The sequence below is a fragment of the Amphiura filiformis genome, chromosome 17 (assembly GCF_039555335.1).
Source record: "Amphiura filiformis chromosome 17, Afil_fr2py, whole genome shotgun sequence".
NCBI classification, from domain to species: domain Eukaryota; kingdom Metazoa; phylum Echinodermata; class Ophiuroidea; order Amphilepidida; family Amphiuridae; genus Amphiura; species Amphiura filiformis.
The window spans coordinates 8393121-8405884 of NC_092644.1; the positions used below are offsets into that span (position 1 = coordinate 8393121).

Below are 12764 nucleotides of genomic sequence, written 5' to 3' on the forward strand. Positions count from 1 at the left end.
AGCAAGTTAGTAATGGTAGTGATTCAATTTTCAAAATTTCCGACTTTGGTTTGAGTGGAAACCTCTGCCTACACAATGTTTATGTAAAAATTTGAATTACATCCTGCCAGAATGAAATTACAACACAATACACTATGGAGCAGTGTAAAATGCATAATCATGCATAACTCGCAAACGCAAAATTGGCATGAACTGAAATTTTGGAAATAAAAATAAGCTTTTTTTTGTTGAATATCTGACAAGATGTGATGAGTACTAACTTTTGATTCCTTTTCTCTTACCAGAAACCGTGATTGGCGCTCTCGCCCGCGTGCTCCGTGAGGACTGGAAACGAAGCGTAGAGCTGGCAACCAACATTGTCTACGTGTTCTTCTGCTTCTCCAGCTTTTCTGAATTTCACGGCGTGATTGCGCACTTTAAGATAGGCGCCCTTGTGATGTCCATCGTACAGCATGAACTGAAGCGGCATGACGTGTGGGTGGATGAACTGAAGAAGAAGAGTAAAGCTGATATCCTTTTTTAAAAACAGTGCAAAATGTTATCACAGTATTGACTGATAAGTTATATGTTGCTCCTGAGAGCCATATTGTGTCTATTGTTGCGATCTAGTAGTCCTTCAATTTGTACGAGTGTCCTTGACTCTGCTCCACCAGTACTCATGAAAAGACTCAAAAGATAACTAAAATGCTACATAGAGGTTGTATATGATTCAATCTCAGGCTTCAAATGATACATGTAGTCATCATATGCCCAACAGATAAATAATGAACTATCTATGAAAGACAAAGTTCCACAGTCTATACGCTGGCGAAGTTACGTAATAATCGGATTAACTACCATAGCAATAGGTCAAAACAATTTTTGAATATACCGCGCTGCACTGATACGTTCACGTGGTACCTCTGCATTGAACCATATCATGCTGATCACTTGCACCTGTAAGATTATTATCTTTGAAAAGACCAGTATTGTATTCAATCTATGATTGCAGACATACACAGGTGATGAATGCAACCTGCTTGTAGTGAAGCGCGATATGTTCAAAATTGTTTTGACCTATTGCTATGGTAGTTAATCCGATTTATTACGTAACTTCGCCAGCATATTAGCTAAGGTGTAATAATAAAGTGTATTTTACTTTTTTTTGTAAGCATTTGAATAAGGATGTTGAGACATTCTGTAACCTTATATTGAAATGGGCTCTATTGTCTTCTCCCTTCACAATTTAGTGTTATAATCAGCCTTGCAGAAATTAATTTGTGGGAAGATTAGGAAGGATATAAAGTTTTTTGGGTGGGGTTGTTTCCAAATGTAGATCAAAAGTTTGAAAAAGCAGAATTGGAAAATAAAAAGCAAAATTATGCAAGTACCCAACACATTTTCACCAAGATATTTTTAAAAGTTTTCTTTAACACCATTGCACCAGAGGAAAGTGCACAGGCTAAAAAGGATTTTGAGAAAAGCTTCAAGAAATACCAAGGAGTGCTGAAGAAACAAGAGCAGCTTCTGAGAGGTAAATATTGTTTATAAAAATGAATATTTTGGTCTAGCATTTTTATTGGAAGTTATTAATTTTTTATGGAATAGAAGAGAAAAAAAATTTGATGATCTACAATATAAGCTTTCTTATTTAGGGGGTACTACACCCCTGCCCGATTTTATGCCTATTTTTGCATTTTTCTCAAAAATTATAGCGCATTGGGGACAAGTAAGATATGTATAGTATAGCGGCAAGGACTACAAGTACTGCACTGGAAATTTTATTTCAGCACAGACAACAATTGTGGAGTTACAGTCAAAAATGAGGGAAAACCAATATTTGATCAATAAATCAATAACTACTTGCTTTGAGTTGCTGAATTTTCAGTGCAGTAGTTGTAGTCCTTGCCCCTATAATATACATAATTATAGCACATTGGTGAGAAGTAAGATACTTCTCACCAATGTGCTATAATTTTTGAGAAAAATGCAAAAATAGGCACAAAATTGGCCAGGGGTGTACAGTAGTACCCCCTTAATGTCATGTGTTCCATAGGGGGTGGGAATATGGATTTCAACTATGATAGTCCAATGTCATGAAGTGACAACTGATTGATTATTATTTGCATTTTCTATGACAGTTTCCTACTATCTTCTGCTGAACCTGGCTGAAGACACCAAAGTTGAGATGAAGATGAAGAATAAGAGTATCGTAGAGATGCTGGTGAGGACTCTGGAGAGAGACAATTACGAGCTGCTTATACTGGTGGTGTCATTCCTCAAGAAGCTTAGTATATTTGTAGAGAATAAAAATGAAATGGTAAGTTTGATTGAGTGATAGTAAGGATTTAGTGCAAAATCTTGCCGACTGACTCGTTGACGTGCCTGGGACCCAAGACGCTGGCCCAAGATGATGCCAATATGCTACGATATAAATATACCATTGCGATATGCAATCGCAAAATGTGTATCTACTGATAAAAAGGCATGTTCAGTCACCCGTTCATCTGCTTTATTCAGGGGTGTGAGAGTTCAGATTAAAATCGGAATTCAGATTTTTTGATCTTGATATTTATCTCTTTTTCAACACTTTCTCTGTACAAAAGTATAGGAGCTTGCCAAATTTCAGACTTTTTCAGATTTTTGTATCTGTGGTCACTCACACCCCTGTTTATTGACCCAACTCATATATTTCACGCAACCGGATTATATTACACTTGACAACAATACCCTAACAAATTAGTGTTCTTGAGTGATTTATATATGATCGATATACATTCTTTGTTGGATTATATCGACTGATCCACAGATTGCTCACAGTGATTAAACTACAATACTACAATAAATACTACATGTAGTATAAAGGTTTCTGACAATGAATGGCAAACCACAGAGCAAGACGATGGCAAGATGTTGCGAAGTCGATTCCTACAATCACTGACAAAGACACAATTAGTCTACACTCTATTATATTAAGTTATCTACACACTGCATCTTGCAACCGTTGAAATGCTCCGACACAACATTGACTTTTATCAGCAAGATTGTGCACTGTGTCCTAAACAAAAGTTCCATTTGGCTTTCTCAAGAGATTGATGTCATTACATTGTCGCAGTTAACTTTACATGTGTACAGATGCAGCGCCTTTGAGCGTGCATGTAAACACTGCAGTTCTTCTGAGCCAACACGATCGATTTAATACTATGCTCACTGGAGCACACATGTGGGCTCAAGGAATCATATTTTTTATCTATCAGTGATTTATTTTTCCTATCACACCACTGCTACTATAATAGATATAGGTAGACCGAAATAAAGAATTATTGGCTATTTGATCCGCTCATGTGAGTATCGACTGCAGACGAAAAGTTTCAAATTTCCTTGAAATTTCCTCAAAAATTTCAGAATTGTATATTTTCATGACAATATTTAGAATCAGCATGAAAAATGCATTAAAATGAATACAAACAAAATATCTCAAAACTTAAACCCCTACAAAAAGGAGTTGATTACAATTCGTACACAGACAAAAAATTGGCAGACTAAATATTAGCCTTGGGCATCCATCGCCAGTGTTTTCGTAACCAGTCGATATTGCGACCTAATTTTTGTCCAAAGATCTGTTGCTTGTTTTCTATCTATATACCTGATGTAATGTTGTTGGATATTGGAAAGCTTTGATGTGATCTACATTTTTCTTATCTTTTTATTGTTTTCAGTCCCAGTATCATATTATAGAGAAGTTAGTAAAGCTGATACCATGCGACCATGAGGTAAGATTGGAAAAGACTTATAATTCATACCGAGGTTTCCTTATCAATCATAATAAGAGCAGCGTGGCACATTGGTTAAGGTCTTTGCCGTTGGTGTGAGAGGTCTAGGGTTCAATTCCCAGCAGGACAGAGTCCAATGGTTAGCTGAGCCCAATTGTTGGCTACACTTGCCTGTCCTGACCCCCTTCACCAGGTCACTTGTGCCTGGTCAAAGTTTTGTCAGCATTATCTCCTAGAATTCACCTGGTAATGCCTAGATATGTTTGACAAAAAAAATTAATTAAACAGGGAACCCACATTGGGTTATTCCACTTGAAATCTACACTCCCTCTGTGAAAGATTTAGCTCAAGTCTTCCACAGAGGGAGTATGAGGTTTAAATAAAATAGACAATTGGGTTAACTTCCAATTGAAATACTCACTCCAGTTGGGGACGATATACTTAGGTAAAGCCATATACAGGAGTAATGTCAAAATGAATAAACCTAGCCAATTCCATTTGAAAAACATACCCCCTCTGTGGTAGACTTTTCTTAAATCTTCCACAAGGGTTTTTCAGATTTTAAATTGAATATCATATTGTAGTGTACTTTGTTTCTTTGTTTAAATGGTTGTTCCATGGGGGAGGGGAAAACATGGTCCTGATGGGACCAGGTGCAGGTATAAATGCGCAAGCGAGACTTAAAAACATATACATGTAGGCACTGGGAAAAAAAAAAGGAAACAGATTTGAGGATAAAGAACAAAGAAAAGAAGGCCACTCCTAACCAAGAATGTGAACAATGTCAGCCTTTGAGGAAAGAGCTACGGATGCCCACCAAGTAATCACAAGTTGCCTAACAGTTTAAAAATCTAATGTGATATATTTCCGATTTGAAGGATTTGCTGAATATCAGTCTGAGACTGCTGTTGAATCTATCCTTTGACACTGATCTGAGGAGCAAGATGGTCAAGCTTGGCTTGATGCCTAAATTAGTTGGCCTATTATGTGAGTATTAATTTATTGTTTAAATTAAATCTAATATTTAAAATAAATTTTTGCAACTCCCTTTGCTATGTTGCTTCCGAAATCATCGGACTTCATCCGACGTCTGATTGGTGGTACTGTGAAAGATGGAATAATAATCCTCACCAAGTATTTTATGTGAGCATTTTTATAAGAAATTAGAAATTCTGGTTAAATAAGATTTAAAGCCATAATATACAAAATCCATCAAATATTATTATTCAAATTTTGTTATTCTTTTACACTAAGTGCTGAGCTAATATTAGTGATAACTGTCAGGAAGGGTTTCTGTCCATTTTAAACTGAAATTTGTAGGAAAAGTGAAAGAAACCTCACTGGCTATTTTGGCCATTTAACTTAGAGTTATATGGGGAACTTTATGTCTTAATACAACTTTATGTTGATATTGCTCTGATGGTCTACAAACACTACAAATTGGGCTGATTCTATTTCCTAAGTTCTGACATGTAATAAACATTACAAATATAGCAAAACAAATAAAGAAATTAACCAATTTTTTATTATAAGTTTAGCAAACATGTCTGTATGTAATCCACATGGAAACATTAAACTCCCTATATGTCCTTATTCAGTGATGGTTGGTTGGCACTGATGTGGATGGCTACCTTACCTCATCTCAAGCCCTGGTCCAAGTCACTGTGATGGAATTTGTGATTGTAGTAAATGACAAGGGTGTGATTCTTCAGGATTTTTCCCGATTTCAGGATCTTTTGTGGCCAAAATTTACGCAATTTTATTGATTTTCAGCCCGTTTTGGGGTATTTTAGCCTGATTTCACATTGTTTTTTAGTATTTGAATCACGTTTTGAATCACACCCCTGAAATGAAAAGGACTTGTTTCATGCAGCATTTATCACGGTATGAATGACAAGGCAAAGTTTCCACCAATAAGACGCTTTGTTTGATTTCTGTGTTTGATTTTCAGCCAATGAAAACCACCGTCTTATTGTACTATGCATCTTATATCATATTAGTATGGATGACAAGGCCAAGTCTATGTTCACGTATACTGACTGTATTCCACTGGTAAGGAATAGGGATTTTATCCTGTAAGCTATCAGCCTTTCAAGCTTCACATTGCTTTCCCCTATATTGGCATGTTAAAGGTGGATTTCATGATCCTAGCATCCTCTTTTCATGATATTTTTCAGATATCCACGAAAAAGCTTATTCCCAAAATTTCAGTTGATTCTGATTTTGCGTTTGCAAGTTATGCATGGTTATGTGTATTAAACTGCTCCATAGGCCACTGTTGTAAATTTTTTGGTACATAAACATTATGTAGCCAGAGGTTTCTAGTGGTATAAAAATCTCAACTTTTTAAAAGCAAAGTGGGAGGATGAGGTTGTGGATCACGAAATGCCCTTTAAAGAACTACAGAATCGTTTTTATCTCAGAGTGTACCATAAGTCTTTTATTTGTGATGAATTTGCAAAACCAGACTAATCTGTTCGCTAGGGTTCTAGCGACTTTGGTCTCTGACTTTAGATGTAGGTAGTGATGAATGGACAGCTTATTGGACTATGAAATCTGTACAAGACATGACCTTGATCTCCCACACAGGGAGTGTGAATTGATAATGGGGTTACCTGAATGGGTTCAGACCTGAAACTTTTCAGCTAAATTTGAGCTTTTTTTTATCATGATTTTGCGCTTTTTTTGAAGCATTTTCCTCTTTTTTCACAAATAGTCAGTTTTAGGTCTGTGGGGTGCTCCATTGAATTCTACACTCCTGTGTGGAAGATATCTACACTCCTGTGTTGGAGATTAAGGTCATGTCTTCCATTGCCTGTCATTTGAATGAAACATCCTTTAAAAATTATTGACCTTGATGACTTAAACCTGGTTTTTACACCAACTAGGGATTCATTAATAAGTTTTAAGTTTTTCATGCCCAGTGGAAGTGGATGCGGTAAATTTTTGATCAACAGGGGCCAAAAACTGAAAAAAATTGTCTGAAGCCAAATAAGGAATGATTTGCATTGTCTGGAATAATATAGCAAGAAAAAAATTACTGCATCTACTGTGCACAGTAAATACACTTCTTAAATTGGCAATGGTTCCAGCAACTTTGATCTCTGACTTGAGATGTAGGTAGTGATTAATGGACAGCTTATTAGTTAGTGGACTATGAAATCTGTACCCCCTGTGAAAGACATGACCTTGATCTCCCACACAGGGAGTGTGAATTGATAATGGGGTTACCTGAATGGGTTCAGACCTGAAACTTGTCCTCTTTTTAGCTGATTTCCTCTTTTTTTAAATTGGCAATGGTTCCAGCAACTTTGATCTCTGACTTGAGATGTAGGTAGTGATTAATGGACAGCTTATTAGTTAGTGGACTATGAAATCTGTACCCCTATGAAAGACATGACCTTGATCTCCCACACAGGGAGTGTGAATTGATAATGGGGTTACCTGAATGGGTTCAGACCTGAAACTTGTCCTCTTTTTAGCTGATTTCCTCTTTTTTTAAATTGGCAAGGGTTCCAGCAACTTTGATCTCTGACTTGAGATGTAGGTAGTGATTAATGGACAGCTTATTAGTTAGTGGACTATGAAATCTGTACCCCCTATGAAAGACATGACCTTGATCTCCCACACAGGGAGTGTGAATTGAAAATGGGGTTACCTGAATGGGTTCAGACCTGAAACTTGTCCTCTTTTAGCTGATTTCCTCTTTTTTTAAATTGGCAAGGGTTCCAGCAACTTTGGTCTCTGACTTGAGATGTAGGTAGTGATTAATGGACAGCTTATTAGTTAGTGGACTATGAAATCTGTACCCCCTTTGAAAGACATGACCTTGATCTCCCACACAGGGAGTGTGAATTGAAAATGGGGTTACCTGAATGGGTTCAGACCTGAAACTTTTCCTCTTTTTAGCTGATTTCCTCTTTTTTTATTCCTGAAATTTAGACATTTGTTATTTTCAGCTCAATTTAAGCTTTTTTTTATCATTTTTTGCGCTATTTTCCTGAAGCATTTTCCTCTTTTTCACAAATAGTTAGTTTTAGGTCTGTGGGGTGCTCCATTGAATTCTACACTCCTGTGTGGAAAAAATCTACACTCCTGTGTGGGAGCTAAAGGTCATGTCTTCCATATGGGTTACTCAATGCAGTTTGTGAAATTTGAATTTACTGCATTGCAATCTGGGTACTTAGCTAGAAATTTACAAGTGCCTGTATGACTTAAACCTGGTTTTTACACCAACTAGGGCTTCATTAATAAGTTTTAAGTTTTTCATGCCCAGTGGAAGTGGATGCGTACATTTTTGATCCACAGAAACTGCAAAATTTTCTGATTTTAACATAACTGGTCTTAAATTGTTTGCTATGTAAATATAAACCAAATAAAGAATGATTTGCATTGGCTGGAATAATATAGCAAGAAAAAAAATTACCGCATCTACTGTGCACAGTAAATACACTTTCTTAAATCGGCAATGGTTCCAGCAACTTTGATCTCTGACTTGAGATGTAGGTAGTGATTAATGGACAGCTTATTAGTTAGTGGACTATGAAATCTGTACCCCCTTTGAAAGACATGACCTTGATCTCCCACACAGGGAGTGTGAATTGATAATGGGGTTACCTGAATGGGTTCAGACCTGAAACTTGTCCTCTTTTTAGCTGATTTCCTCTTTTTTTAAATTGGCAAGGGTTCCAGCAACTTTGATCTCTGACTTGAGATGTAGGTAGTGATTAATGGACAGCTTATTAGTTAGTGGACTATGAAATCTGTACCCCCTATGAAAGACATGACCTTGATCTCCCACACAGGGAGTGTGAATTGAAAATGGGGTTACCTGAATGGGTTCAGACCTGAAACTTGTCCTCTTTTTAGCTGATTTCCTCTTTTTTTAAATTGGCAAGGGTTCCAGCAACTTTGGTCTCTGACTTGAGATGTAGGTAGTGATTAATGGACAGCTTATTAGTTAGTGGACTATGAAATCTGTACCCCCTATGAAAGACATGACCTTGATCTCCCACACAGGGAGTGTGAATTGAAAATGGGGTTACCTGAATGGGTTCAGACCTGAAACTTGTCCTCTTTTAGCTGATTTCCTCTTTTTTAAATTGGCAAGGGTTCCAGCAACTTTGGTCTCTGACTTGAGATGTAGGTAGTGATTAATGGACAGCTTATTAGTTAGTGGACTATGAAATCTGTACCCCCTGTGAAAGACATGACCTTGATCTCCCACACAGGGAGTGTGAATTGAAAATGGGGTTACCTGAATGGGTAACCTGAAACTTGTCCTCTTTTTAGCTGATTTCCTCTTTTTTTATTCTGAAATTTAGACATTTGTTATTTTCATCTCAATTTGAGCTTTTTTTTATCATGATTTTGCACTATTTTCCTCTTTTTTGAAGCATTTTCCTCTTTTTTAAACAAATAGTCAGTTTTAGGTCTGTGGGTGCTCCATTGAATTCTACACTCATGTGTGGAAGAAATCTACACTCCTGTGTGGGAGATTAAGGTCATGTCTTCCATATGGGTTACCCAATGCAGTTTCAGTCTATGATATTTAAATTTACTTCATTGCAATCCGGGTACTTAGCTAGAAATTTACAAGTGCCTGTCATTTGAATGAAACATCCTTTAAAAATTATTGACCTTGATGACTTAAACCTGGTTTTTACACCAACTAGGGCTTCATTAATAAGTTTTAAGTTTTTCATGCCCAGTGGAAGTGGATGCGGTAAATTTTTTATCAACAGGGGCCAAAAAATGAAAAAAATTGTCTGAAACCAAATAAGGAATGATTTGCATTGTCTGGAATAATATAGCAAGAAAAAAATTACTGCATCTACTGTGCACAGTAAATACACTTCTTAAATTGGCAATGGTTCCAGCAACTTTGATCTCTGACTTGAGATGTAGGTAGTGATTAATGGACAGCTTATTAGTTAGTGGACTATGAAATCTGTACCCCCTTTGAAAGACATGACCTTGATCTCCCACACAGGGAGTGTGAATTGATAATGGGGTTACCTGAATGGGTTCAGACCTGAAACTTGTCCTCTTTTTAGCTGATTTCCTCTTTTTTTAAATTGGCAAGGGTTCCAGCAACTTTGGTCTCTGACTTGAGATGTAGGTAGTGATTAATGGACAGCTTATTAGTTAGTGGACTATGAAATCTGTACCCCCTTTGAAAGACATGACCTTGATCTCCCACACAGGGAGTGTGAATTGATAATGGGGTTACCTGAATGGGTTCAGACCTGAAACTTGTCCTCTTTTTAGCTGATTTCCTCTTTTTTTATTCCTGAAATTTAGACATTTGTTATTTTCAGCTCAATTTGAGCTTTTTTTTTTTATCATGATTTGGCGCTATTTTCCTGAAGCATTTTCCTCTTTTTCACAAATAGTTAGTTTTAGGTCTGTGGGTGCTCCATTGAATTCTACACTCCTGTGTGGAAAAAATCTACACTCCTATGTGGGAGCTAAAGGTCATGTCTTCCATATGGGTTACTCAATGCAGTTTGTGAAATTTGAATTTACTGCATTGCAATCTGGGTACTTAGCTAGAAATTTACAAGTGCCTGTATGACTTAAACCTGGTTTTTACACCAACTAGGGCTTCATTAATAAGTTTTAAGTTTTTCATGCCCAGTGGAAGTGGATGCGTACATTTTTGATCCACAGAAACTGCAAAATTGTCTGATTTTAACATAACTGGTCTCAAATTGTTTGCCATGTAAAAAATGAACCAAATAAAGAATGATTTGCATTGGCTGGAATAATATAGCAAGAAAAAAATTACTGCATCTACTGTGCACAGTAAATACACTTCTTAAATTGGCAATGGTTCCAGCAACTTTGGTCTCTGACTTGAGATGTAGGTAGTGATTAATGGACAGCTTATTAGTTAGTGGACTATGAAATCTGTACCCCTATGAAAGACATGACCTTGATCTCCCACACAGGGAGTGTGAATTGATAATGGGGTTACCTGAATGGGTTCAGACCTGAAACTTGTCCTCTTTTTAGCTGATTTCCTCTTTTTTAAATTGGCAATGGTTCCAGCAACTTTGATCTCTGACTTGAGATGTAGGTAGTGATTAATGGACAGCTTATTAGTTAGTGGACTATGAAATCTGTACCCCCTATGAAAGACATGACCTTGATCTCCCACACAGGGAGTGTGAATTGAAAATGGGGTTACCTGAATGGGTTCAGACCTGAAACTTGTCCTCTTTTAGCTGATTTCCTCTTTTTTTAAATTGGCAAGGGTTCCAGCAACTTTGGTCTCTGACTTGAGATGTAGGTAGTGATTAATGGACAGCTTATTAGTTAGTGGACTATGAAATCTGTACCCCCTGTGAAAGACATGACCTTGATCTCCCACACAGGGAGTGTGAATTGAAAATGGGGTTACCTGAATGGGTAACCTGAAACTTGTCCTCTTTTTAGCTGATTTCCTCTTTTTTTATTCTGAAATTTAGACATTTGTTATTTTCATCTCAATTTGAGCTTTTTTTTATCATGATTTTGCACTATTTTCCTCTTTTTTTGAAGCATTTTCCTCTTTTTTAAACAAATAGTCAGTTTTAGGTCTGTGGGTGCTCCATTGAATTCTACACTCATGTGTGGAAGAAATCTACACTCCTGTGTGGGAGATTAAGGTCATGTCTTCCATATGGGTTACCCAATGCAGTTTCAGTCTATGATATTTAAATTTACTTCATTGCAATCCGGGTACTTAGCTAGAAATTTACAAGTGCCTGTCATTTGAATGAAACATCCTTTAAAAATTATTGACCTTGATGACTTAAACCTGGTTTTTACACCAACTAGGGCTTCATTAATAAGTTTTAAGTTTTTCATGCCCAGTGGAAGTGGATGCGGTAAATTTTTGATCAACAGGGGCCAAAAACTGAAAAAAATTGTCTGAAACCAAATAAGGAATGATTTGCATTGTCTGGAATAATATAGCAAGAAAAAAATTACTGCATCTACTGTGCACAGTAAATACACTTCTTAAATTGGCAATGGTTCCAGCAACTTTGATCTCTGACTTGAGATGTAGGTAGTGATTAATGGACAGCTTATTAGTTAGTGGACTATGAAATCTGTACCCCCTTTGAAAGACATGACCTTGATCTCCCACACAGGGAGTGTGAATTGATAATGGGGTTACCTGAATGGGTTCAGACCTGAAACTTGTCCTCTTTTAGCTGATTTCCTCTTTTTTTTTTTTTTCAAGGGTTCCAGCAACTTTGGTCTCTGACTTGAGATGTAGGTAGTGATTAATGGACAGCTTATTAGTTAGTGGACTATGAAATCTGTACGCCCTTTGAAAGACATGACCTGGATCCCCCACACAGGGAGTGTCAATTGATAATGGGGTTACCTGAATGGGTTCAGACCTGAAACTTGTCCTCTTTTAGCTGATTTCCTCTTTTTTTATTTCTGAAATTTAGACATTTGTTATTTTCAGCTCAATTTGAGCTTTTTTTTTTATCATGATTTGCTATTTTCCTGAAGCATTTTCCTCTTTTTCACAAATAGTTAGTTTTAGGTCTGTGGGGTGCTCCATTGAATTCTACACTCCTGTGTGGAAAAAATCTACACTCCTATGTGGGAGCTAAAGGTCATGTCTTCCATATGGGTTACTCAATGCAGTTTGTGAAATTTGAATTTACTGCATTGCAATCTGGGTACTTAGCTAGAAATTTACAAGTGCCTGTATGACTTAAACCTGGTTTTTACACCAACTAGGGCTTCATTAATAAGTTTTAAGTTTTTCATGCCCAGTGGAAGTGGATGCGTACATTTTTGATCCACAGAAACTGCAAAATTGTCTGATTTTAACATAACTGGTCTCAAATTGTTTGCCATGTAAAAATGAACCAAATAAAGAATGATTTGCATTGGCTGGAATAATATAGCAAGAAAAAAATTACTGCATCTACTGTGCACAGTAAATACACTTCTTAAATTGGCAATGGTTCCAGCAACTTTGGTCTCTGACTTGAGATGTAG

The 12764-nt window shown here is 36.8% G+C and overlaps 1 protein-coding gene across 1 annotated transcript in view; it reads left to right on the plus strand.

The window, feature by feature from the left end:
• LOC140136896 (kinesin-associated protein 3-like) overlaps window positions 1-12764 on the plus strand; it is a 99728-nt gene that overhangs the window by 11095 nt on the left and 75869 nt on the right. The window contains exons 6-11 of the mRNA XM_072158516.1: window positions 285-509; window positions 1424-1513; window positions 2121-2299; window positions 3699-3752; window positions 4631-4739; window positions 5704-5804. Of these exons, the coding sequence (XP_072014617.1) occupies window positions 285-509; window positions 1424-1513; window positions 2121-2299; window positions 3699-3752; window positions 4631-4739; window positions 5704-5804 (758 nt within the window). The remainder of the gene's footprint in view (window positions 1-284; window positions 510-1423; window positions 1514-2120; window positions 2300-3698; window positions 3753-4630; window positions 4740-5703; window positions 5805-12764) is intronic.